The sequence below is a fragment of the Myodes glareolus genome, chromosome 13 (genome assembly GCF_982192425.1).
Source record: "Myodes glareolus chromosome 13, mMyoGla1.1, whole genome shotgun sequence".
NCBI classification, from domain to species: Eukaryota; Metazoa; Chordata; class Mammalia; order Rodentia; family Cricetidae; genus Myodes; species Myodes glareolus.
Window position 1 is genome coordinate 52,879,253 of NC_142038.1, and position 26,096 is coordinate 52,905,348.

At 39.5% G+C, this 26,096-nt stretch overlaps 1 protein-coding gene and 1 long non-coding RNA gene across 8 annotated transcripts in view; both read left to right on the plus strand.

Moving 5' to 3' along the window:
- Fam13b (family with sequence similarity 13 member B) overlaps window positions 1-26,096 on the plus strand; it is a 68,330-nt gene that overhangs the window by 20,221 nt on the left and 22,013 nt on the right. For all 7 annotated transcript variants that reach the window (XM_048442492.3, XM_087896165.1, XM_087896167.1 and 4 more), the window contains exons 2-11: window positions 1,107-1,273; window positions 2,656-2,847; window positions 3,260-3,472; window positions 6,769-6,946; window positions 7,259-7,400; window positions 14,144-14,304; window positions 14,845-14,977; window positions 20,632-20,696; window positions 22,891-22,939; window positions 23,675-23,822. In XM_048442492.3, the coding sequence (XP_048298449.3) occupies window positions 2,691-2,847; window positions 3,260-3,472; window positions 6,769-6,946; window positions 7,259-7,400; window positions 14,144-14,304; window positions 14,845-14,977; window positions 20,632-20,696; window positions 22,891-22,939; window positions 23,675-23,822 (1,246 nt within the window). In that variant the 5' untranslated portion in view covers window positions 1,107-1,273; window positions 2,656-2,690. The remainder of the gene's footprint in view (window positions 1-1,106; window positions 1,274-2,655; window positions 2,848-3,259; window positions 3,473-6,768; window positions 6,947-7,258; window positions 7,401-14,143; window positions 14,305-14,844; window positions 14,978-20,631; window positions 20,697-22,890; window positions 22,940-23,674; window positions 23,823-26,096) is intronic.
- On the plus strand, window positions 23,829-26,013 carry LOC146891793 (uncharacterized). Its single transcript, XR_015005412.2, has 2 exons — window positions 23,829-24,163; window positions 25,551-26,013. It is a non-coding gene; the product is annotated as an uncharacterized LOC146891793 (long non-coding RNA).

The window sequence follows — 26,096 nt, forward strand, 5'->3', positions numbered from 1 at the left end:
TTGTGACCTACCTGAAATTAGATGTTAGTATTCTAGGTCACTTATCTCAGAAGTAAGGTCTGACATTTGGACAGGCAAAATAACTCCTTAAAGTACGTGTCTATGGTATTGAGGTTGACTTCCTTCTGTAGAGCATGCTGCATTTAAATTCACAGAGATCTGTCTACCTCTGTCTCCTTAGTGCTGGGATGAGAAGCATGTGACTGCACACTCAGCTTTATTACAATTTTCATTTCATTCTCTCTGTCTGTCTCTCTGTGTCTCTGTCTATCCCTCTGTGTGTCTGACTTGTCTACCCCACACGTGTGTGAGGAGGGTGTTAGGGGAAACCTTTCAGGAGTTGGGTCTCTTCTTCCACCATAAGGGTCCTAAGGATCAAGCTGAGGTCATTAGGCTTGGCAGCAAGTACCTTTACCCGCTGAGCAATCTCTCTAGCCCAGTGGTTCTCAACCTGAGTGTCATGACTCCTTTGGAGATAGATAATCCTGCACATGAGATATTTACATTATGATTCATAAAGTAGCAAAATTACGGTTATGATGTCACAGTGAAATAATTTCATAGTTCCAACCAATTAGGAAGATTGAGAATCACTGTTCTAGCTCCTTAAGTTCCTTAATGTGTTACATCTGTGTATGTTAGCGTTTAGTGTATTGTTCATTACTCTGCTTTAGAAATGCTGGGTGACATGTGCTTATAACTTCCCCCTGAAATAACAGAACTGTGGGCAGTGGAAAACAGTTGAGAAATTTTGTGTGTTTGAATGATTAGATTTGACTGGGAGGCAGAGGCAGAATAATTTCTGTGAGCTTGGGGTCAGCCAGGTCTACAGAGTGAGACCCTGGGTTTTTTGTTGTGGTTGTTGTTTTTGTTTAAGATTTTTATTAGTACCTAACTAGGAATAGTTGCTAGATCCTGTAACCCCAGCATTCTGTGGTGGAGACAGGTGGATCCAGGGAGCTTATTGACTGGTCAGTCTACCTGAACTGAAAGCTTCAGGTTCAGTGAGAGATTGTATCAAAAAATAAAATGGGGAGTGATTGAAGACTCCAGACAAACACACATACGGATGAGAATTGAAACAGTTGTTTTTTTTTTCCTTGTAGATTAACTGCTGAAGTACTGATCGAGTTCTGCGTTTCTTCAATGAGGAACTACAGGCTGATCTTCTGCCATAATCTCAAACAACCATAAATGACAGAAGGATGCTTGCTCAGTGAGGGTAGCTGGTGCAGAAGCCGTTTTTTAAACTTAGGTGTTTAAGTACTCAAAGGTAAGCTTTCTCAGTGGTAATTTTCTGTAAGTATGCAAATCAATGATTCTTGTGGTTAGCTGCTGTTCGATTAACTTTGAGATTTTTGTTTAATTAACTGGCACCAAGTGCATCAAAGAGTAGATGTTGCTTGTATAAGAAAGACTATGTAAATTTATGGTTATTTTCTTGATCCTAAGTTCATTTTTACCATTCCTGAAAATTGGTTGGATTGTTTCTTGTTATGCTATGGTGCCCCTGATCTAGCTAATACAGCTGATTCAGTGTTACTGTTTTAAACTTACAGATCTTGGGATTCACCTTTTATCTGGCGTATCAGTACTTGAAAAAGTGTTTCTTTTTAAAAGATTTATTTATTGTTTATACAGTGTTCTGTCTGCATGTGCATCTGCATGCCAGAAGAGAGCGCCAGACCTTACTCCAGATGGTTGTGCGCCACCATGTGGGTGCTGGGAATTGAACTCAGGACCTCTGGAAGAGCAGCTGAGCCATCTCTCCAGCCCCCTAGTTTTTCTTTCTTCTAAGATAATCTTTTCTCCTTTTGTTTAGTGAATGGATTTTTATTGAGATTAGTTAGTTATTTGGACTACTTGTTATCTAATGCTTCAGATACTAGAGACTCACTTATTTGAGGCATTATCTCCTGGGAGAGAACCATTTCTTCTGAACTAGCTTGGGGGTTTGAAATTGTTTTCCTCACTAAAAGTGGAAGTTTAGAACTAAACATTTTTCCTTTCTGGGGGAAAAAAAATGAGTTACAGCTGCTCATATAGAAATAAATGATTATTCTTGTTCTTATCAGGCCTCAGTTTATAAAGTGGTTGGTTGACAGTTAGACATGCTATATATGGTTGTATACTAGCAGTTAGAAGGCTGAGGTAGAAGGATTTTGAATTTAAGGGCAACCTGAGCTATACACTGAGACCATGTCTCATAAAGGCCCATTAGTTTACAAAAAGTGATTCTTTTTCTGATTCAAAAATTGAGGGTTCAGAGATGGATTAGGTTTGACTTCTTCCTACAACTGCATTATTACTCCACTTTCAGAGTGAAAGTCTTCTTGGGGCAAATTTGGCCCTTAATTATCTTGGGATATTAATGTCACTTTCCAGAAACTTTTGGATGACCTTTGACACTGTTAAAGTGTTCAGATATCACAGAGCATTCAGACCAGATTCTATAGTAGAGGAAAGCTTTTGTAATTACGCTGAAATTTGTTTGTAGACTGTATCATGGGCCTGATAACCAGAACATGTTTAAATAGTCCACATTCAGGTGTAAAAGCATTTTTCTCTAATGTATTTACTCATAGTGCCGCCTGTTAATTATTATAGTCTTTTTTCCCCCTTTTTCTATTTTCTTTTTTGTCTTTCATTTGGCAGAAAAGACAGCTTTGATTTCTGGCTGCAAAAAAGATATGAGGAAGAGCTCCTCCCCTTCCTTGAGTAACTGCAACTCCGATCTTGCTAACAAAATATTTGGAATTCCACTGGATGAACTGCAGCAGGGAGGCCATCCAGACAATGAGGTTCCATTCATAGTCCGCCACGTTGTGGACTATATTGAGGAACATGGTATACATTTCCTTACTTTGAGGGCTAGCTTTTGTTGTAATAAACACAACTATCCCTTTTTGATTTTGGATTTAGTTTTTTCTTAGTATGAATAATGCCAAAACATGAAGAACAGTATGAACTGTAAGGCTGTAGTATATTTTTCTTAAATTGATTTACCTAGAAATGGCAGTTGCCCAGCTGAGAACATTTTTAGTTGGGGATAATAGAAACTTTTTAAATGGATATAAGGGTGGGATGAAATAGACTATCCCTCAGAGATAGTGTGTTGCTAGATGACCAGTTTGCTTTTTTAGCCAAGTCTGGGGAGCCAAGAAAGCCTTTCCAAAAGCTTAAGAATTTTAAGTTGAGAATGAATATATGTGGCCAGGCAGCTAAGGTGCAGCTTAATTCTTACCTTGAACTAACATAGGCGGTCTGGAGCAACAAGGGCTGTTTCAAGTCAATGGGAACGCTGAGACAGTGGAGTGGCTTCGACAGAGATACGACAGTGGAGAAGAGGTGGATTTGGTTAAGGAAGCGGACGTCCCCTCAGCCATTAGTCTCCTTAGGTTTTTCCTGCAGGAGCTCCCTGAGCCCGTCATTCCTGGCAGCTTGCATAGTCACTTGGTGCAGCTTTCTCAAGGTAACAGTTGGTTCTTATTTCAGTTATTTATTATTAGTTTTAGAGTCCTTTTAGAAATTTGATATGTGGTCAGTTAGTATAGAATTTCAGAGATTAATTTTTTATTTTCTCCATTATTCTTTGAGTCTATGTGGTATAGTAAAGGCAATGACAGCTTCTTAGATCTTTGTAGTTGTTTACAATTTTTAAATAAGTATTTTTGTGTATATGATGTGTGTATGTATTTGTGTATGAGAATGTACATTTACTACTGTGTGTGTGGACATCAGAGGGCGGCCTTGAGTGCTGTTCCTCATCTTCCCACTTCTACATGGGTTCTGGAGACCCAAACGCTCAAGGCATCAGGTATGTGTGGCAAGTGTTTTATAACAGAACCATCTTTAAAAAATTATCATTTATTTTGTTGTGTGTATGAATGTGCATGCTACAGTATGCCTGTGTAAGTTAAAGGACAACTTGTCAGACTTGATGCTCTATCATGTAGGTTCTGGGTATTAAGCTCAGGCTGTCTTGCTGCCCTCCCTTCCCTGATTTTTTTTTTAGAATTGATGTTATTGAGCCAAAGACACAAAAGGGTATTTTCTTCGGAAGGTGTCTAGATCATTGGACACAAATTCTATTTATTGTAGATAAATATGCTACTATGTATCATTCAGGTAATTCAGTTGTTTATTGAATGCTTGCTATATGCCAGAGCACTGCTCTATATTTTGGGAACGCCAGCACTGATCAAAGGTAGTTAAGAATCTTTTCCCTCTTGGAGCTAGAGTGAGAGAAAGAGTGTGTGTGCCTGTGTGTGAGCGCATGAGCTTGCATGAACACTAGTGCCAGAACATGGGTGTTCTCTTCTTCCACCATGTAGATGTTGGCAGTTGAACTCAGGTTGTCAGACTGTGACATGCTGAGCTAGCCTCTGGTCTGAGCTAAAGTTTTAAAAGTGATATTTAGAGGAATAGATGATAAATACAAAGTAAATATGTGGGTGTGATATGTGATGATAAATTGGAGATGTTAGGTATAATTAGTGTTAATTGGATTTTGCTTGTGATTGTTATAAGCGACTTCAAAAAATTATTTATTTTTGAGAGATAGGGTTTCTCTGTGTAGCCCTGACTGTCCAGAAATTCACTCTGTAGACCAGGCTGTCCTGAACTCGAAGAGGTCTGCCAGCTTTTGCCCATGCGCCACCACTGCCTTGCAAGATTTATTATCAAGATTATTTTATTTTTTTAATTATTTATTTTTATATGCATTGGTGTTTTGCTTGCATGTGTGTCTGTGAGGGCGTCAGATCCCTGGAACCAGAGCTACAGTTTTAAGCCACCACGTGGGTCTTGGGGATTGAACCTGGGTCCTCTGGAAGAGCAGCCAGGATTCTTACCCACTGAGCCATCTCTCCAGCTCCAAGATTTATATTTTTTGAAAATTATGTATATACGTGTGTCTGTGGATACATGCAAGTGCAGGATCCTGCAGAATCCCAAGAGAGTGTTGGATCCTTAGGAGCTAGGGAACTAAGACTCCCTACAAGAGCAGCACACGCTCCGAACTGTTAAGCCATCTCTCACTCTGTCTCTGTCTCTGTCTCTGTCTCTCTCTCTCTGCTCTTCACAGAAGTTACCAAATACTTACTGATTTGTCTTGGCTATGCGCTTTTTTGCTTTTGTTCTTTGTGTGGCAGGGTCTCTAGTTCGGCTGTGCTGAAGCTCACTATATAGTAGACCAGGCTGTCCTCCAATTCACAAAGCTCTTCCTGCTTCTGCCTCTGGAGTGCTGGGATTAAAGTGAGCACCACCACAGCCGGCTCTTAATAGATTCTTATAATTGTTTCCACCAGTTATAGGCATGATGTTTTAAAAAAACACTAAAATTATAAAACTATTAAATACAACATAAGAATAATAAAATCATGTGGTGGTTTATGCCTCTAATCCCAGGCATGTTCCATTCAGGTATGACTTCGGAGTACTGGTGTATTTGAATGGACAGTTACTAATATCACAAAGTATAGGAAAGTTGTTGCATTAAAAAATCTTAAGTAAATCATGTGACTTTCCCCCTCCTGTTAGACTTTGTGTAAGTGTGGATACATGTGTGTGGAGGCAGGAGGTTGATGTCAGTTGTTGTCGTCAATCATTCTCTACCTCATTTTTTGAGACAGGGTCTCATTGTGTTTGGAGCTCTAGCCAGCAAGCCCCAGGGTTCCTCTGGTCTCTGTCTCCTTGGTCCCGGGATTACAGGGGTGTGTTACTGCATTTGGCTTCTTAAGGGGATATTGGTGACCTGAACTCAGGTACTTAGTCTTGTGCAGTACGAGTTCTACTAATTTAAGTGGTCTCTCCCGACCCTGATAAACATTTTAGACCTCTGTTATCTTCCAGAAATGGCCAGTATTATCATGACTGTAGATAACCTTTTATCATTTTTTTTCTGTAAGTTAATTTTAAAAACCTGCAGAAAAATTAAACAAAAAATGAAAGTAATAAATTACTTCATTTTTAAGTATATCTGAGAAGTTCTCCAAAATTAGACCATCATCCATTAATGGGGTTTCTCAAGGCCCCATTTCTGTTAGTAAAAACTCACTGACTTAACAAACACAAGGCCTAGCTTCTATAATCACATTCACTTGGTAAAAAATGAAACGAGAGCCAGGTGTTGGTGGTTTGTGCCTGTAATCCCAGCACCAAGGCAGCAGGATTGCCTGAGTTTGAGGTCAGCCTGGGCCAATCAGTCTAGGCTACCAAGTGAGGCTGTCTCAAAAACAAAAAAAAAAAAACAAAAAATTTTGAGAAGAAACCCAAGTGAGAAACAGAAACCTTCTTTTCGATTTAGTTGGACCATACTGTGTAGGTTTAATGGTTCTTTTCTGAATCCTGCCACCCTGTTCATTTCTTATTTTCTTCATTGTTCGCATAGGAGATTGTCATTGATACTTGCTTGTTGATGGCAGGTCAGTGTATTGTGACTTCCTAGAGTTGGCATTAACATGGAAGCAGTAGTATAGTCATGTAGGAGACAGTATGATGAGAAAAGTTAGAGGCCTGTGAGACGAGGTGAGAAAAACATCCTACTGTAATTGAAGCTGAATCCTTCTCTGCCTCCCCTTTTCAAACTCTTCTTTCACTTAATAAGTGAAATGCCAAGCCCTAAGGCGTTGGCCTCTCCGGAGGAAGTGAAGAGGTTTTGAATTATAGTTAAAAAAAAAATAACGTGGGTGGAGTAATGTGAACCTGGCAAAATATCTGAGCTTGACTTTTTACTTCATTAAGAAAACCTGTCATTATGTTTTATAGATTATAATAATGAAGATGAATTTGGAAGAAAGTTGAGGTTCCTCTTGCAACAGCTTCCACCTGTTAATTACAGTTTGTTAAAGTTTCTGTGTAGGTTTTTAGCCAATGTAGCATCACATCATGAAGAAATTTGGTCTGCAAATTCTTTGGCTGCTGTTTTTGGTCCAGATGTCTTCCAGTAAGTTATTTCACAACTTTGTTTAATTTAAAAAAAATTGGATTTGTGAAATGGGATCACTATATCGTTTCCCAAGAATCATAGGATGCTTGGTGAACCATTATTATTATTATTATTTTTATAGTCTATCTGATTAATTCTCATAACATTACTGTTTTCAGGGTACAAATTAGGTGGGTTTTACAGATGGGAAAACTGAGGTACGGAATGATGACATAAATTGCTCAGTTTCATAAAGTGACTCACTGGTTCTTTTCTCATTTTACCTGTAATTAATTTAAGAACTCAGCTCAATTTAACTTTTATTCTCAGCATTTACACAGATGTGGAAGATATGAAAGAACAAGAAATTGTGAGCAGGATAATGGCGGGACTTCTGGAAAATTATTATGAGTTTTTTGAGAATGAAGAGGAAGATTTTTCATCAAATGATCTGAGTTCAATTACTGAGCAGGTGAGCATACTTAACATTCAATTTCTTAGACAATATTTGTAAGAGTGTGCTGCGCTCTGAGTGACTTGACAGAAACATAATTTACCTGTTAAACTAGAGGTGGTTCTTTTGGCTATCTTTGTAATGAATGGGCTACACATCTAGTGTATGATTGGATTCTATGCCCTTATCCCTACTTCCTGATCTTAGTTTAAGGTACTAAGCTGAAAGCATTTATTATCTATCTGTAGTTCTGAGCATTGGACCTCAGTCTTTGTGCATGCTTGGTGAGCATTCTGTTACTGAGGTAAATGATCAGCTAGGAAAATGGCAGAGTGCATAGAAGAAATTCCTTTGTATTTCACTTTCCAGCCTCATTATTCACTTAGAAATTGTGCGGTGATGGTGCATACCTTTAATCTCAGCATTTAGGAGGCAGTGGCAGGTGGATCTCTGTGAGTTTGAGGCCAGCCTGGTCTACAAGAGCTAGTTCCAGGACAGGCTCCAAAGTTACAGAGAAACCATGTCTCGAAAAACAGAATCAAAACAAAACAACAAAAAAATTGTTTTGTGTGCCCAGATTGTCCTTGATTTAGGTAGCTCCTTTGTCTTGAGTGTTGAAGGATTCCTGATATGCCCTACACCTGGATAGTAGATAATTTTAAATTCTGTGAATAAGAAGTTTTTCAGACACTAATAATAAATTCATTAATTATAGAATTTTAGACTGTTTTAGTTTCGGTTTGTATTGTCTGTGTGAGGGTATAGTATTAATTTAGCCCGGTTTGGCCTGGAACTCAGTAGACAGCCTAAGCTAGTCTTAAATTGTCAGTAGTCCTCTTGCACTGGCCTCCCCAGTGCTGGGATTGCAGGTGTGGGCTACATGCCTGATTTTTAAAATCTTTTGTTATTGTGATGATATTTATTTCTTTGTCTATTTATTTATTTATTTTGAGAGATGATTTCAGGCTGGTCTCCAACTTGTTACATAGGTGAGAATGACCTTAAACTTCTGATCCGCCTGCCTCTACCTTCCAAGTGCTGGTGGAATTATAGGTACTCACTACCATACTTGGTTTTATGACGTATTGTGCACACTCTTCCAACCGAGTGCTTGCATTATACTTGATTTAATTTTCCTTTATGAAATAAGAATACTGGAACTTGAATAACTAATTTTTTTTGTAAGTCATTATTTAGACGCCTCACATTTAGAATTTGTGAGTTAGATATCTCTTTGAAAGTTTTTCTTCTAATTTAAGTAGTTTGTCACCAGACTTTTTTTTTTTTTTTTGCCCTGGAACTAACTCTTCAGACCACAGACTGACCTCCAACACAGTCTGTGTGCCTCTGCTGCTTGGGTGCTACTGGGATTACAGGCATGTTCCCCTGTATCTGGGTAGTTTACTGAGGTAGGGTCTCGAATAACACACAGTCTGGTCTTGACCTTGCTGTTAGCATAGATTAGACTTGAATTACTGATATCCTACTACAATCTTGTGAGGACTGGGATTACTGGTACGCGCTACCACATTTAGCTCCAAATGATGATTCTTAGGAATAAATGTCAAGAGGACAGACAGGTCAGTGGCTGTGTCATGCCATGAAGTTTTTTGTTTTTGTTTGAGACAGGGTCTCATGCAACCCAAACTGACCTGGATCTCCTTATATAGTTTTGCCTTGAGTTTCCAGTATTTTGATTATAGCCATGTACCATTATGTCTGGTTGATACAAACAAACAAACAAAAAAAGGAATTGTTGACAGCTTGACCTAGTATTTATAGACTTCTCAAATTTGCAGTATATGCCTTGACTATACTTTATATTGTTGTATACTTTTGTGGTTTTCTGTCCTATAATTTCCTTATGTGTACTGAACTTTATGTCTACATGTCAGTATTGTCTTACATGTCAGTACTTTTATATTTTTTCAAACATTAGAAAAATTAGCTTTAAAATATATCGCATTTTACATTACATAGGATGATACTTAAATTAAGCAAGACTGAAGAGATATGTTGAATTCTGATGGGTTTGCCCATAGATAGAAAAGGTATTAGTATATTGATCAAAATATCTCCAAGAAGTAGGGTAGTGAGGTGTTTTTCAAGTTACTAATTACTGGGATTTCTTTCCGTCCCTCCCTCCTTCCCTCCTTCTTCCTTTCCTTCCTAAGATTTATTATGTATGCAGTGTTCTGTCTGCATGTACGCCTGCAGGCCAGAAGAGGGTACAGGATCTCATTACATGGTTGTGAGCCACCATGTGGTTGCTGAGAATTGAACTCGACCTCTGGAAGAGCAGCCAGTGCTCTTAACCCCTGAGCCTTCTCTCCAACTCCAGATCTCTTTTCTTTAAAAAAAAAACAACAACAACAAAAAAAACTTAATTTTATGTTGTATGTATGGGTGTATGTCATTACACCATGTGCATGCTTAGTGACTTCAGAGGTCAGAAGAGGGTATTAGATTGCCTGAAACTGGAGTTACATATGCTTGTGAACCACCATGTGGCTGCTGGGTCCTGGAAGAGCAGCCAGTGCTCTTAACCCCTGAGCCTTCTCTCCAGTCCCTGGGATCTACTTTCTTATCCATTAAAAAAAAATAAACTTCTTGAGTAGAGTGAAGTAACAGAAGTACAGATTTGTGAAGCTTGTTTTTCTTTAAGCAATTTGGTAAATTCTGTTTGATTTGTTAGTAGAATTGATGAGGTATTTGCGTGCAAGTAAAATAGTCTCAAACTCAGCAGAATTGTGTTTAAGTTACTTGAATACTTAAGTCTGATTTATATGCTTAAGGATACTAGCAAGTATGGCTGTTGGGCAGTTCTTTGCTTTTTATTTTAATTTTAATAATTGAAAGAAGCCAAGTTTATTGAACACTGTTTTGGAGTTTCATTCCATTAACTCAAAAGTTGTTGAACTCTTCTGAAGGTAGTAGATGTCTTATGCAGGGTATGTGTTGAAACAGTGAGTAGGGAATGCTTGAGAAATAACTTGACAAAAGTCAAGTGGACTTGGATAGGGCTCTTCAGATGAATGAAAGTCCAGTAGGGGGGTTTGAAGTGACAATTGTGTTTCTTTGTACATTTGAGAAGGCAGTTAGCAGCGTTCTCCACAGTCTGGAGTCTGGAGAGCGGGCATTTCACAAGGCCCTAGAAAAGGGAATTGCAGCAGTCAAAGAAAGAAGGGGTGTAAGTATGGGTGAAGGTTTCTGTAAGTGAAGTTGAGACAGCTATATAGTTCAAAACTACAAGTTCAAAATAACTATGAATAAACAAAAATTGTTTGAGCAGCAGAAAAGGAAAAGGACAAAGGAAAGATGAAGAACTTTTGAAGATTGATGTGGAGTGAAAGGACTTTTTACTCTGTCCTTTATGCCCTCTCTGATATAAATAATTGAGTTAGTTATTACTGGAGAAGTTCTCAATGATTGTGCTAGGAATTGGAATTGAGGAGAAGAAAATCCTACAGGCTATATTTTTAGTTGTGATTATAATAGTGTTGATGAAAATATTGGGGATTGTCGGTTATGGAAGGTTTATTGACTTGAATATGATACATTCAGTATAAAGTAGCATAAGGCTTTCATAGTTCCTAAGAGCTATTGTCTATAGAAGTGATTTTTTAAAAAATAATTCTTATTTTTTTAATTTGTGAGTGTGTGTGTGTGTGTGTGATGTCTATATGTGTGTGTGTAGGTTAGAGGACAACATTGGGTGTCTTTCTCTGTTGCTCTTTAAGTTACCTAATGAGGCAGGGGTCTCTCACTGAATCAGGTGCTCAGTGATTGGTTCTATTAGCAGGGGATCTTCCTGACTCCCTCTCCTCAGTACTAGATTTACAGATGTACATCACCATGTCTGGCTTTTATGGGATCTGTGAATCCAGATTGAGGTCCTAATGCTTATGTGGCGTGCCATTTGAGCCAACTGAGTTATCCAAATGAGCCATCTCCTAAAATTATTTTAGCATGTTTTTTAGTATGTTTGTTATACATATGTGTTTGTATGTATGTGGACACACTTGTGCAGAGGTGCACACATGTGTATCTTATATATGTGGAGGCTAGAGGTTGACATTGGTGCTGTCCTTGAATACCTTCCTCTTTGAATATTGTGGTAGGGTCTCTCACTTATCCCCAGAACTTACTGATTTGGGCTAGTCTAGCGAGCTAATAGCTTTGGGAGTCTGGTCTCTGCTTCTTGAACACTGGGATTACAGGCAGACGACCATTCTTACCTGGCTTTGCACTTGGGCTCTGGGAATCTGAACTCTAATCCTCATGCTTGTGTTGTAAGCATTCTATCCTCTGAGCCATCTCAGTGATTTATGGGAGTGATACATGTTCAAATAGGAACAAAATAGGTAGACTGAATATTTAGTGTTTAAATAAAATAGTTTTAAATTTATATACTGTGTATGTATGTGATGTGGTATCGTGGCACCTGTGGAGGTCAGAGGACAACAGCTTGGGGAAGTTGTTTTTTTTTTTCAGCTACATAGGTTCTAGGGAACAAACCTGAGGTCGTCTACTCAAGCTTGATGGCAAGTGCTTTATCTGCTGACGCTGTCTGTCCAGCTCACTGCCCCCTCGGAAGCTTTTTTTTATAGCTGTTTTATTGGTAGATGAGGCATTACGTTTATAAGTACAAATTAAATGGAGTCTGTCATACATATTTACAAATTGAAGTCATTGACTTTTTAAAGAAAAGTTTTTGAGATGCCCTAGGTTGAACCTATAGCCTTGGGTGTGCTAGAGAAGCAGCCTATCACTGAGTTGCAGTATCCAGCCATTGACTGTTTTCATGTGACAAATGGTAGCAGTCAGTGTTGAAGAGCTCCCACTTGGGCTTGTGTAGTCTAGCTTAGGTAGCCATGCTGGTAAGACTTTATGGGTGTAGTCTGACATTTCCAGGAGCACTTTCTGTCCCTCTGGCTTTCACAGTCTCCATGCCCACTTCCTCGATGATCTCTAGCTGGAGGTGCAGCAGTGTTGTAAGTGCATCAGTTAGGGCTAGGACCACATAATCCCTGTTCTGTATGTTTTGGTCAGTTTTCTGTAATGGTCTCTGTCTGGCTAGTTTGAGACTCTGGCCCAAGATCTGCTGCTCAGTATTTTAATGATTAGTATTAACTTATAAAAGCTTTTAGGTTATTTGTAGATAATTTCTTTTTTGATGTAATTTATTTTTGAGACAGGGTCTTGCTGAGTAGCTCAGGTTGGCCTGGAAGTCACTGTGGAGCCCAGATAGACTTGAACTTTTACAGGTTTGTGCCACCACATCCAACTGCTACTTTTGGACAACCTTAAAATAGGTTTCACTTAACAACGTGTTTTTGGCTGGGCAGTGGTGGTGCACGCCTTTAATCCCAGCACTTGGTGGCAGAGACAGGTGGATCTCTGTGAGTTTGAGGCGAGCCTAGTCTACAGAGCTAGTTCCAGGGCAGCCAAGGCTACACAGAGAAACCTGCTTTGAAAAAAAAAATGTTTTATCGACTTTCCCTTTGTATCTTAGTTGTTCATTTTTGTTAGTGATTACTTAATATAAAGTTGGTTTTATGATGGAGACGTTTTATAAATCCTACTAAAAAATAAAATTACAATTTTGTGCTTAATAATTAAGATGTAAGTCCTTTGTTTCAGGATTTTATTTTGATGGGGGCTGAACTCAGTCCCTTGCAAATGCTAGGCTAGTGTTCTATCACAGAGCTACATCACTAGCTAGGGTCCCGTTTCTTCATGAAAAATGTAATCAGAAGTTAGCCAGAAATTATGAAACATAGCTAACACATAAAGCATCTTACCCCTGTTTCCCCCTTGATAGGGTCTGACTGTGTGTCTCTGCTTGCCTAGAGCTCACTCTGTAGACCAGGCTAGCTTGGAACTTACTGTGTAGACCAGGCTATCCTGGAGCTAGAGAGATCTGTCTGTCTCTGTTTTCTGAATACTAAAGACAAGTGTGCCAGCCCAGCCACAAGCAACATTTTAGAATATCCCCCACCCCCATTTATCCTGAACTGGCCTCTCAATTTGCCAGGATGATCTTGACCTTGACTTTTAATAATTATGCCTCTCTGTCTCTCATTTACTGAATTTACAGATGTATTTCACAAAACTCAGGATATTTGTGCCTTCTTTTTTATACTTAATATTAAAATGAGTTATTTAATATCCTTAGAAAATGGAGAAAGGAACTGGAAGTCTTTCATGTTAGATTTGCAAGATTAATTAGGAAATTACTAGATATATAAAAGTGGTTAGAAAATGAAGCTTAAAAAAAATCATTTTGAGAGACAAGTCTTCTCTGTAGTTCTGGCCAGTGGAGCCTGCAGCGATCCTCCTGACATTGCCTCCCTGGTATTGGAATTGCAGTGTGTACTGCCGGGCCCAGTGAAGACATTCTTACTGTTAAGTGCAAGCTTTTTCATAGGTTATAACATTATTCATATTTATCATGCATCAAAATGCTGTTTGACATAAGCAAAATTAAAAAGTTGCATTGTTCTTGTTTATACACTTGTTTTACTTTTTATTGTTATTTAGTTTTTTAGTGATAGGGAGTGAAACTGGGATCTTGTGCATGTTAGGTAAATGTTTTCCCATTTTATAATTTTATTTCGTTATAAAAAAGTTGACATGTTAGAGAAGAGATTGGTATTAGGAAATGAAATTTAAAATGAGTTTCTTGCATTTACAGTACTTTTTAGAGTAAGACTTTTTAAAGCTTTATTAAGTTTAATCCTGAAGTTCCTTTTATGTAGGTTAATGGACTTTCTGAGGAAGAAGAGGAGGATGAAAAGCTGGAACATATAGAAGAGCTTCCAGAGGAAGGTGTCGAGAAGGCAGATGGCATGCCAGAGGGGTTGCAGTTGAGGATGCCTGAGAACTCCCTGGAACCAGACAGTGTTATAGCGTCGGCAAGGTAAGGACCCAGCTGAACATCTTCAGCTTCTGAGTGTTTCATTCTCACTGTAGACTCAGGCACCAAGCACCAAGAGCACTGCTTTGTGAGTGAGCTTGGCATAGTGGGGATATAGTTAGTGTTGGAGGATTAGCTAGCAAGCGTGTTCCCCTGCAGGACCAGCAGGCCAGACCGTGCAGGTTGTATATAGTAAGACCCTTTCTCAGGAAAAAAAAAAAGACAATACTAAAAAAAGAACAAAAAGGAAACTAGAAGCCAGTGAGGAGCTTTCATTTACCAGTGTTCACTTTCCTTCAGAAGTAAAGCCTCGTATAGAGTTTTCTTAGAGTTTGCTTTTACGTTAGCTACTTAGTTGGGTTTGGTTAAAGTTTTAGAACCTTTGAAATAGAGTTTCTAGAGATGGCAGTACTGTGATTGAATTGACTGACTTAGTTACTTTACTGCAGGATTACGGACTTGAGCCACCACAGCCAACATAGGTCATGATTGTTATTTGATTGTTTCAAAGGCCTGATCCTGACTTTTTAAAAATCTTATTAGGGTTGATGCTGCTGCTGATACTGCTAATACCAGTGATGATAACATAAAGTGTTCAAAGCCTGTGGCTGTTACTACCGCAGATAATGAAGTCATGCAGCAAGATTTTATATTTGAGGATCAGGAAAATAATCAGGTAAGAAATGCTAGAAGCATCGTTCTAATTGTCCCATGTGTTCCTCTGATAGCAAAAGTTAGTTAGTAATTCTGCTGACATACTTGTCTGTGCTGTAAATCCCTAAGAACATAAATTCTCTGTAGAATTTAGGAATCATGTTAGAGAAGAAGTATAGAGCACCTTATTTTTATTATTTTTAATCTTTTGTGTATATTTGTGAGTAAGCTTATGTGTGCCATGGTCAGAAGACTACCTTTGGTGTTAATTTTTGCATTCAATCTTGTTTGAGACAGGATGTGGTGTTTTGCTTGTATACACACCAGACTGTTTGACCCAGGAGCTTTGGAGGATCAACCTGTCCTCCAGCCCATTTTGCTGTAGGCGCTAGGATTGCAGATTTGTACTGCTACATTTAACATGGGTTTGTGTGGCAAGGACATGTACCCAGTTATCCATCCCCCATCCCAAGGGCCTTTTTGTTTTAAGCAGGTCTTAACTGTATAGCCCTGGCTGACAGGGAACTCTCTACATAGACCAGGCTGCCCCTGTTGTAAAACAGCATGAGAGGGAACCTGGCGGGTAAGGGCTGTGGTTGGGAGACAAACGCACCATGCAGGCAGAGCTTAAGTCATGAGTTTATTGAGAGAAGGGTAAAGGGGAGGGAAGAGGGAAAGAGAAATACAGAGGGGAAGAGGAGGCAGGACCAGCTTGCAGTGGGCAGAGCTTGTCTCTTAAAGGGACCTTTGCACCTGCACAGTGCCTTAGGAGCCATAGGACCCTGAGCTGGCTAGGGTACCACCTGGGTTCATCCTGCTAGGTGACAGGGCCAGCATAATGCCTGAATCCTAACAGCCCTCCTCTGCCTCCAAAGAAAAGGTATTAAAGGTGAATGCCATCATGTCCAGCATCAAACACATTTTAAAAGTATTTCTTGGAAAGAAAGTTTACGATGTCCACTGAGGTAGTTAGTGGTGTTGTGTTGAGCTTCATTAGTTTCAAAGCCTTCTGTATTTATTAGTACTTCTGAAGAACATAAATTTTCCCCCTCTTTTCCCTTTACAGTTCTTAGTTGAAGTAGACTCCTATAATAAAAGACAGATTTAAATAAAACCTTTTTGTTGTTCTTATGGGTATAGATGTTTTGCATATACCCCATTGTGTGCTAGTGGAGGCCCAGAGGCCAAAATAGAAGGCATTGGAACCCCTGGGAGGGAAGTTAAAATTGTGAGCTGCCGTGTGGGATCTGGGGATTGATCCCAAGAACAGCCAATGCTCTTAACTGCTAAACTGTCTTGGTGGAGGCCTTCTCACAACTCCGCTTACTTTCTCCCAGCATTCAGTTTAGCCATCCCGTGCCTGCTCCCCCCCCCCAGCTCTACTCTGCTCTATCACACGCCAAGACAGCTTCTTTATTCATTATTCAGTAAAAGCAACACATATACAGAAGATCTTCCCACACCACTGTCTCTCTAACCTCTCCCATTTTTGATATTTAAAAGATAGGAGTCTCACTGTATAGTCTGGAACTTGCTATGTAGACCAGGCTGGCCTTGAACTATAGTGATAGTTTACCTTTTTTTCCTTAATTGCTGAGATTAGTGAGCCACCATACCTGGCAACAAAAGAGGAGAAAAACAAGCTTAATAAATTCTCCCTCAAATCCAGGTGGGCATGGGAAGAAACAGTAACTCTCTAACAGTGGCTTAGCTAGCACTGGTGTCCAGAAATGACTGTGTAGATGACGACCAGGAAAGGCATTTGAACTATAAATAGGGTTTAGTTCTGTTAGGGCAGAGTGATAAGGATTTCTTCTTCCTGCAGAGGAGATGTGGCACAAATAGAGATACCTTATGTGTGAGGTAATGGAAATTCAGGCCCATGTTGGAATGCCAAAGTGTTGTATGATGTTTATTCTTTTGCTTTTCTGAGGGGCCCGCCACTCAGCTTCCAAGTAAATCACACACTGAGACTTATTCTTAGTTATGAGTGCTTGATCTTAGCTTGGCTTCTAGTCAGTTTGTCTTAATCTTTAAATTATCCTGTTTACCTTTTGCCCCTGGGCTTTTGTTTTTCTCTATTTCTGTATCTTACTTCCCTCCCCATGGCTTGCTGGGTGTCCTCGTCTCTTTCCCTCATTGCTCCTCCTCTTGCAGATTTCTCCTGTTTCTACTCTGCCTGCCCCGCCTATCCTTCCTCTTGCCTTGCTGTTGGGCCACTCAGCTCTTTATTAGACCATCAGGTGTTTTAGACAGGCAGAGAATCACAGCTACACAGAGTTAAACAAATACAGCATAAACTAAAGCAACACACCTTAAAATAATATCCCACAATGTAAGCTGTCCCGTGTGTACTGGGAATTGAGCCCTAGCCCATTGAAAGAGTATCCAGTGCTCTTAACCACTGAGCCACCTCTCCAGCTCCAGGATAAAACATTTTAGACTCCTCCCCCATTCCCCATGTTCAAGGAAGAAGCTTTATAGTTTAGCTACATCTCTGTACATCTGCTTCCCTTTATAATAAAATTGCTAGGAGTTGTTTTATTCCTCACTCTTTCCCTTTTTAAAAATACTTTTGGGACAGAGTTTCTCTGTGTAGCCCTTGCTTACCTGGAACTCACTCTGTAGACCAAACTGGCCTTGAACCCAGAGGTCCTCCTGCTTCTGCCTCCCATTCTTTCTTAAACTCATTCCTGCAATCTAGCACTCTTGAAACAGGAGCATCTCCAGTTGGAGGCTAGTGTAGGTTAGGCCTTGTCACAAAGAAAGAAAGGGATTTTTTTTTAAAGTGTGGCTATAGGACATATGGATATTACTTCTGTTAATCTTTGTATTGTCTCTTATTTCAAGGTAAGTAAAAGTATAGATTAAGAGTTGGTGGTGGGATAGTTTGCTTTTATAATACAGGTTTCTAGATTTTCTTGCAATCTTTTTATTTTTGTTTAACTGTGTGCTCTGACTATCCTGGAACTCACTCTGCAGACCAGGCTGGCCTCAAACTCACAGAGGTCTGCCTGCCTCTGCTTCCCGAGTGCTGGGATAAAGACATATACCACTATGCCCAGCAAAGTTTATCTTTTAAATTTTGTCATAAAAACTAAGGCATATGAAATACTGATTTCTTTTCATGTGCCTAGTGGTGGGAAAGCAGAGACCTAGTTGGATTGAGAGAGAGGTGTGAGGCAAGATTGAGGTGGAAGGAATAGGACCTTGTTTTGTGTGGGCACTTGAATGGGATGTACAGTGTTAACAAAAGGAAGGTCTGGATGCATACCTGGTGAGGGGTGGGGGTGGGGGTCAGGAACTTCAGGGAAACGGGGAAAGTTCATCTTCTCCTCTTATCCCTGTTATATGCTATGGAATGGGGCTTCTGAGGCTTGCAACTGTTTCTCTTTTATCTTAGATTTGGCTTTGTTTTCCCACCCTGCTGAGACCTGCCTGTGAATTTACACTTCTTAGCAGGGGCCTGTTAGCTCAAGGTCTTGGCTTGTCCTGATTCTTCAGGCTTTGAACTAATACATAGGCCTATGACCTAGAAACTTTGAGAATGTATATCTACTTTCCCAATAACATTTGATTTTTAGATCATTGGTTCTCATATTGTTTCTTTATCTCTTAAAACTTGTTGAAACATCTTAGGCATTTTTTAAATACGAGTATATCAATATTTATTATACTAGTAAACATTGACTAGTTTTAAAATAATTTATTAAGAATAAATTTATTCATAATATTTTCATTTTATTTTTTTCTGTGTATGGGTGTTTATGTGTATGCTGTCCTCCTGCATGTATGTATGTATATGCATGATGTGTATGTAGTGCTCCTGGAGGCCGGAAGAGGGTGACAAATAGCCTGGAACTGGAGTTATAGTTGTGAACTGCCATATGGGTGCTGGAAATTGAACCCCAGCCGTTTTTTCTTTTCTTTTTCTTTTCCTTTTTTTGCAATAGCAGCAAGAGCTAACCACTGAGGCACCTCTCCAGCCCACCCCCTCATGATATTAATAGGGTTGTTTTTCCCTCTCTCACTCCTTCTTTGAAGTAAGGTCTCAGTATGTTGCCCAGTTTATCTTGAATTTATGTCCAGCTTAGGCCTAGTATAGTCCCCTGAATAGTTAGGATTCTGGTTCCATTATGTTTGCATCCATGCATTCATCCGAGTTTGTGTGGTGCACATGTATGCAAATGCACGCGGAGGCCAGAGGTCCACGTCATGTTCCTCGTTATTCTCTGCCTTGTTTTTTGAGACAGTCTTTTGCTGAGCCTAAGGCTTTCCGCTTTGGTAGATTGCTGACTGGTTAGCCCAGTGGATCCTCTTGTCTTAGCCTTTCCATTGCTGGGATTACAGATGTGCACTGCTGGGCCTGGCCTTTCTACGCTGCAGAGAAGCACTCTGTTAGCTAACCTGTTTCTCCAGACCCCACTTTTTTTTTTTAAATAACTTCTCATTAAATGTTTTAATTTGGGAGGTTGCATTGTTTTATGTTTATAAATATAATTAATGCCTGCCTAGCGGATTTTCATATTTGCTTTTGTATTCAATATGCTACTGTAGAGTAGATTGGATTAGAGAGTGGGAAACAGTTCGGCCTCATGGAGATTTAGTTTTTTCACAGTCAGGCACTTTTCTTGCTAAACAAAATGGATTCTTAAGAATCTAAGAAGGTTGGCAAGTGGATAAAAGTACTTGCCACACAAGTCTGTCGATTTCAGTTCACAGAACCCACAATGGAGGGAGAGACACAGTTCCTGAAAGTTGTCCTCTGATCTTACATATGTGCTGTGGCATGTGTGCTCATGCAAACACATACTAATATGAATTTAAAAATTAAGAATTTAAGAAGAGTCTAAGAATTGAAGTTTTTGTTGATTTTGCAGATTAAGAATATGAAAATGTTTATGCACGTTGTAATATTGAAAGGGGTTATATTTTACTTTGGAGACTTGGTCCTTCGCGTATCTTAGGCTGGTCTGTAGAGCAGGAGGAGCTCAGATTTTGAGTGTTCCCGCCTCTGATTCTTGAGTGTTGAAATTATAGGCATGTGCCCACACACCTAGTTCTCTTGGACTATTTTTAATTTGTAAATTCATTGAAGAGTAGATTCTTCTGTGCTTCTGAGGCTCATGTGCCCCTCCTCCAGTATAGAAAGAAGTTGCTATTTCAAATGTACCCAAGCCAGACCCCATGGTCTGCTAGGCAAGTGCTCTACCACTGAACCAGCACCATAATTTTTGGAGGAGAGAATTCTAAGGAAAGAAGCTACTAGTGATTATTGCTTACAAGGAGACAGAAAACAAGGTCCCTGCAAGTTCTTAATATATTTCAGGTTTTGGGTCGGGTGATGGTGGGGCACACCTTTAATCCCAGCACCTGGGAGGCAGGCAGATCTCTTGTAAGTTTAAGGCCAGCCTGGTCTACAGAGTGAGTTCCAGGACAGGCTCCAAAGCTATAGAGAAACCCTGTCTTGAAAAATAAAAAATAAAAAACAAAAACAAACAAAAAAGAAAAAAAGGGAAAAAAAGTTCAGGTTTGAGGGAGGTTAAGTTCAGTTACAGAAACTGCCAGTTCCTAAGGCTGTTACAGTAGTGGAGAAGGGACGGTTGCTAATTTGTCATCTGATGTCTTCTCTACTGTGAATGTGGGAGCTGATAGACAGTGGTATTCTTCTGTTAGTCTGCAGGTGTACTGTTAGAGCCCTGTAGTGACCACGGAGATAGTGAAGATGGCCGTCCCGAGAGGTAAGCCTTCTTTTATTGTTGCTGATAAATCGTTTTGAGAATTGGAACAGCCTTTTCACAGGTTTTTGGTTGAGAACTTTGGGTGAATATATCCATTATAGCACACAGTTTGGGTAATTTTAGAAAGAAAATTAGGCTTTCTACTTTAGTGGTAGATTAGAGTATATTAAGAGCCACAGGTAGACTCTTCCAGCTGCAGACAAGCATTAATTATGAACATACATTATTCAGAGAGAACACAACCTTCTTAGAGATGACAAAAACTTCGATTTATAAAAAAATTAGAATTTATCGATATTGTAAATGGACATGTCAGTGAGTTAACTGATAGTTTGGGAACTGGCCAGCCAACCAAAAATTTATAAAATTCTTGCTTCAATGAATAAGTGTGGGATAGTTTTTTTGTCCCTGGTACTCACTCTTGCTGTGTCCAAGAATAATCTTGCCCCATTTGGTGCTTGTTCATCCCCGTCCCTATAAGATGTCTAAGATATTGAGACCCATCAAATGTAGTCCCTGCAGATAAGGTCCCTTTGAGGAGGAACAGAGCGTTTCAGTCAGTGGACAGAAGGCTTTTCCAGTCACTGGGTCTTGTTGCCCTTTGCATCGTTCTGCCCCAAGCTGCCAAGAAGTATATCCTAACATTCTTAGCAGAGCTGATTTGATACTCTGAAAACGGTCAGGAATGAGGGTTCTGATAGAGCAATACTGATTTGCTGATTGCCTAGTGGTCAGGTAAAGTTTTGTAAATGATGTTGTATCTTAATTGTGAGTAGGAACCTGCTGTTGGTGGGTAAGTAAATTCTTTGGAGCCTTGTCTCTGGAGTGTCCTCATACTCTGAAGGTCCACAGATTTCCTGCTTACGGAGCTCCTTGTGCTTCCTTTCAGGAGGCAGGACTGATCCTCCTCCAGCGCAGGGAATTTTGGAGCTGTGGGATCCCCGAGTGATGACAGCGGGATATAGAGAACAATGAGTGTCCATTTAGTGAGCACCCAGTCTTTTTGGGAAGCTCTTTGCTCTTTACCTCATGTCTAGGTTAGCAAACTTGTAGATCTAGAGTACTTTGGTTAGGTGAATTGCATTTTGCGTAGTTAATACTTAACGTTTTTCAGATTTAGATAATTAGGTCTTTCAGAGTGAGTCTTTGAGAGTGAATCTAACTTATCCTACAATTTGCTCCAACCCTAAATAAAAGAAAGCCTTGAAGCGATGATGGTGCACACCTTTAATCCCAGAAACAGAGGCAGGCGGATCTCTGAGTTTGAGCCAGCCTGGCCAACAGAGTGAGTTCCAGGTCAGCTAGAGCTACACAGTGAACCCTGTCTTGATCCCCTCCCCCCTCAAAAAAGAAAGCTTGTCAGAGAATTAAGTTTATTTCTCAGGCCACCAAAGATAAGATACTTACATAAGGAATTAGCTTCTTGCGTTTAAATCAAGGCTTGTCTTCCAAGTGCTCACCACTTGTTATGACCACTTAAAAGTAGCACTTAGGTATATTTATAACAAATTGGCACAGATCTCTTTGAGGAACATTTCCCACCGTGGGCATGTTGATAGCTTACCCTATTAATAACAGATGCTTTGTTGACTGACCAAAGTGGGTAGGGATCATTTGTGACAACTTACATTATGGTTCTTAAACAGGGTTTCGTTTTTCTGGAGAAGTAAAAGGTGAATGAAGTTCTCCCCCCCCCCCCCTTTTTAAAATGTTATATGTTAGGTTTTTGTGGTGAGGGTTTAAGAAGCAGTAACCTTCTTGAATTGCAGTTACTTCCTGTGATAGTGATAGCCTTAAAGGACAGATCCAAACCATGGAGAGAATAAACATGTTGGTTAGAACTAATTTATTTTATGAATTCTTTTTCCAATATGCATCAGTTCTCACTGCCTTCTGTATTACGGTTTTTAATTTTCCTTTCCTAGAGATTTTTATTTTGGGGGTGGTTTTATGTGGGGAGGCAGTGGTGGAGAATATCATTTAATTTTTCCAAACCTGAAGTGAGTCTGTGGATCTTTTCAGTATTGTGTGATTTTCAGATACAGGGCTCCAAAGAATGGGCATGTGCCCCGTTGTCACTTTCCTCTTGAATTGTAAATGCTAGCTATATTGGGGAAGAGAAGAGTCTAGGTAAGAGGTAATAGCAGTTACCTTTTTAGTCTTCAGATGCTAATAACTATACTTGTGTTTTTAGGAAGGAATATTTGTTATGTGACAGTGATAAATTGCCACACTTGATTCTGGTAAGAACTATCGTTATATTATAATTCTTAAAAATGTTGCCTAGATTAATGTATCAGTTATGTCTAGCCCCTAATTCTTGCATTGGGATAAGTTAAGAGAGTCATGTGTGTTTTAGTTAAGCAGCAATTAATATGATTACAAGATTGTGGGTTATGAAAGTACTTTTCTAAATTTGAAATCGAAACTTGGTTTCCTAGTAAGACATTATAAAATGCAAATTTATGCTTGGATATAGTTTGCTTGGACCTGGAGAGATGGCTGTTCTGGCTGCTGTGCTCTTCTAGAGGTCCTGAATTCAATTCCAAGAAACCACATGGTTGCTTGCAACCATCTATAATGGAATCTGATGCTGTCTTCTGGTGTGCAGGCGTATAAGCCAGCAAAACATTCATAAACATAAAATATATACAAACCTTAAAACAACGAAACAAAACACTGGCTCCTCTTCCAGAGGACTTGGCTTTGATTCTCAGCACCCACATGGTGACTCATCTGTTACTCCAGTCTCAGGGGAACCTGATGCCATCTTCTGGCCTCTTTTGGCACTAGGCACACACATGGTGTGCATAACATAAGTGCAAGCAAGCACACACACACACACAAACGGAACAGTTAGCTTTGTTGGCACAAAAGAGTAATGAAAAATACTTAGGGATATTTGTGTGCTGATTGTGTCTGAGCCAGTTATGAAAAGCGTCATGATTATGAAATGCATTCTTTATTTTAAAATGCAGGATTCTAGTAGCAAGATCCATGATTTGAATGCCAACACTGAATCAGAAGTAACAGACGATCAGAGTGGTGGTGTTCAAGGAGAAGCAGCATGTATACAGATCGCTCATTTAGATCTGAAGAATGTTTCTGCTGGTGATAAGTGGGAAGGTAATTTTACCTAAACAATTTAATTTCCTCAGACCTTTATTTAAAATTGAAGTAACCCAAAGCAGTGGTGAGATCCTGTCCAGTCTGGACAGTGTTTATCGTCCTGCTCTGTTTTCTCTTGAAAACAAATGAAATTTGTTTTTGCTTTTTGGGATTTTGTTTTGTTTCCTCAAGACAGTTTGTTTCCTAATAGAAGGACAGTTCTTTCATGAGTAGAATGTAACTATATGATTTGCTTTGAGAATGAGTGCTACCGCTGGAATGGTACCTGCCTATAATCCCAGCATCTGGAGGATCAGCCTGGGCTATAGCATGAGACCATCTCAGAGCCACTTCCCAAGGTACCTCCTTCAAAGCAAAATCAAAGTTGATTAAAGATAAAAATCACCCTAGAATAGATTTGGTTAATTATTAAATCAGATACCATTTCTTGATCTGTGAAAGTTCAGTGTATTAGAGTTTTGATGATTCTACCAGTTTAAACAGGGTGTTTAGCTACCTTTTCTTATAATCGTCAGTAATATGTTTTTATTTTTTAATTCTTCAAGGGTACTTTTAAGCAAAGATTATATAGTGATTACAAAAGTATTTGGGGGAGACCATAAATAGTTTGCACAAAGGAATGAAGTTTAAATTTAACAAGCAACATGTGCATAATCTTTTTTGTGTTTTTTTTTTTGTTTTTGTTTTTTTCAAGACAGGGTTTCTCTGTAGCTTTGGAGCCTGTCCTGGAACTAGCTCTTGTAGACCAGGCTGGCCTTGATCTCACAGAGATCTGCCTACCTTTGTCTCCCAAGTACTGGGAGTAAAGGCGTGCGCCACCACTGTCCGGTGGGCATAATCATATTTTAAATTTAGAAAATGTGCACTGAATTTTTGCTAAAGGTTTTACATTAAGAAAAACCATAAGTTGTAAACAAATATTGGACTTAATTTAAGTGAATTATTTACACACTAAAGTTTTTTCTTGGGAAAAATACCAGACTCTACAGTTTACTTTGAAGTTGGTAAAAAGAAGGTTCATGGCTAATGAAACGCATGAACAATGCACAGCACTGCAGCAGGTGTCAGTGCAGAATCTGTCGGTGGTGTGCGGGATGCCTTTACCCTTGCTGTATTTTTATCCACTTTAAAATGTTGGAGAAGGGGGAAAAATAAGCAACTAGTTTAGAACCATGAATCTTTATGAGTCATAAATCATCCTAGTAAAGAGAAAGTGAGACAACTCAGAAGTCCTAAGCCCAGTTTTTGATCCTGTGGTCAGACTCCTGAGATTGTCTTTTGGCAAGTTACTTGATGGCATACAGTGGCAATAACCAGAGGAACTGCAGTGCCAATGCCCTGAGTTCCTCTTGCCGCCTGACCATGGTTTTAGTGTAGGTTTTTGTTATTCTTAGTTTTTAATCCCAAGTCCAGTCATTTAAAAAAAGTTCCTACCAAATCTTTGTGCCAATTTTTAGTGTTATCTTCCCCTGCCCACCAGTTCTAGGTCTCTGATTGTGAGCCTAACTTAAACTATATCAGGAAGTTGGTTGGTTCCTGTTTGACTTATTCAGAACCTTTAAAGAAGCTTCCTTGAGTTTGGAAAAGTTAGCATACTGGTGGTGGTGAAGATCACCATTACTGCAAAGGATCGGTGGCTAAAAGAGCATCTCTAGGAACCATGGTAGGGAAGGAGTCTCTGAACATGAGGGTAGGATACTGATGAAGCCTTTTTGTCTCTTCTAGTAGGAGATGCTAATAAATAACCACTCACGATCTTCGCCTGGAGGCTCTGGCCTGCCTTAAACATGGAAGAATAAGCATTTTCCATTGTTTGGAGAGACTGGTGTCTCTAGCTCCAGCTTTCCGGAGGTTCTCAAAGAGAACCTGATGCTGGGTGTTTGTTTCCCTCTGTCAGAATTCAGATATAACTTGTCAAATGAAAGGAAAAAGCCCTGCTGTTCGTGGCATGGGTTGCTTCATTATCCACCCAACTCATCCGTCATGATAGATCCTTGCAGTTCCCTTTCTCATTTCCAGAAAGGGGTTGGTGACCTTCAGAAACTCAGTGCCAATGGATAGATGAGTGACTTCCTAACCCTGGGAGAGAATGGTTGTCATTAGTCATGTTGTTCTAACTTTGCCACAACTATGAATATTGATTTTCTGCAATTAGGTGTTGGAATATTAAAAAAGAACTTAAAGCAAATCTTTTTTAGCTTTGTGTACTTTGAAATCTATAAACATATTTTGTTTGTTTGCTGTGAGTCTGGTAGAGAAATGGGGATGACT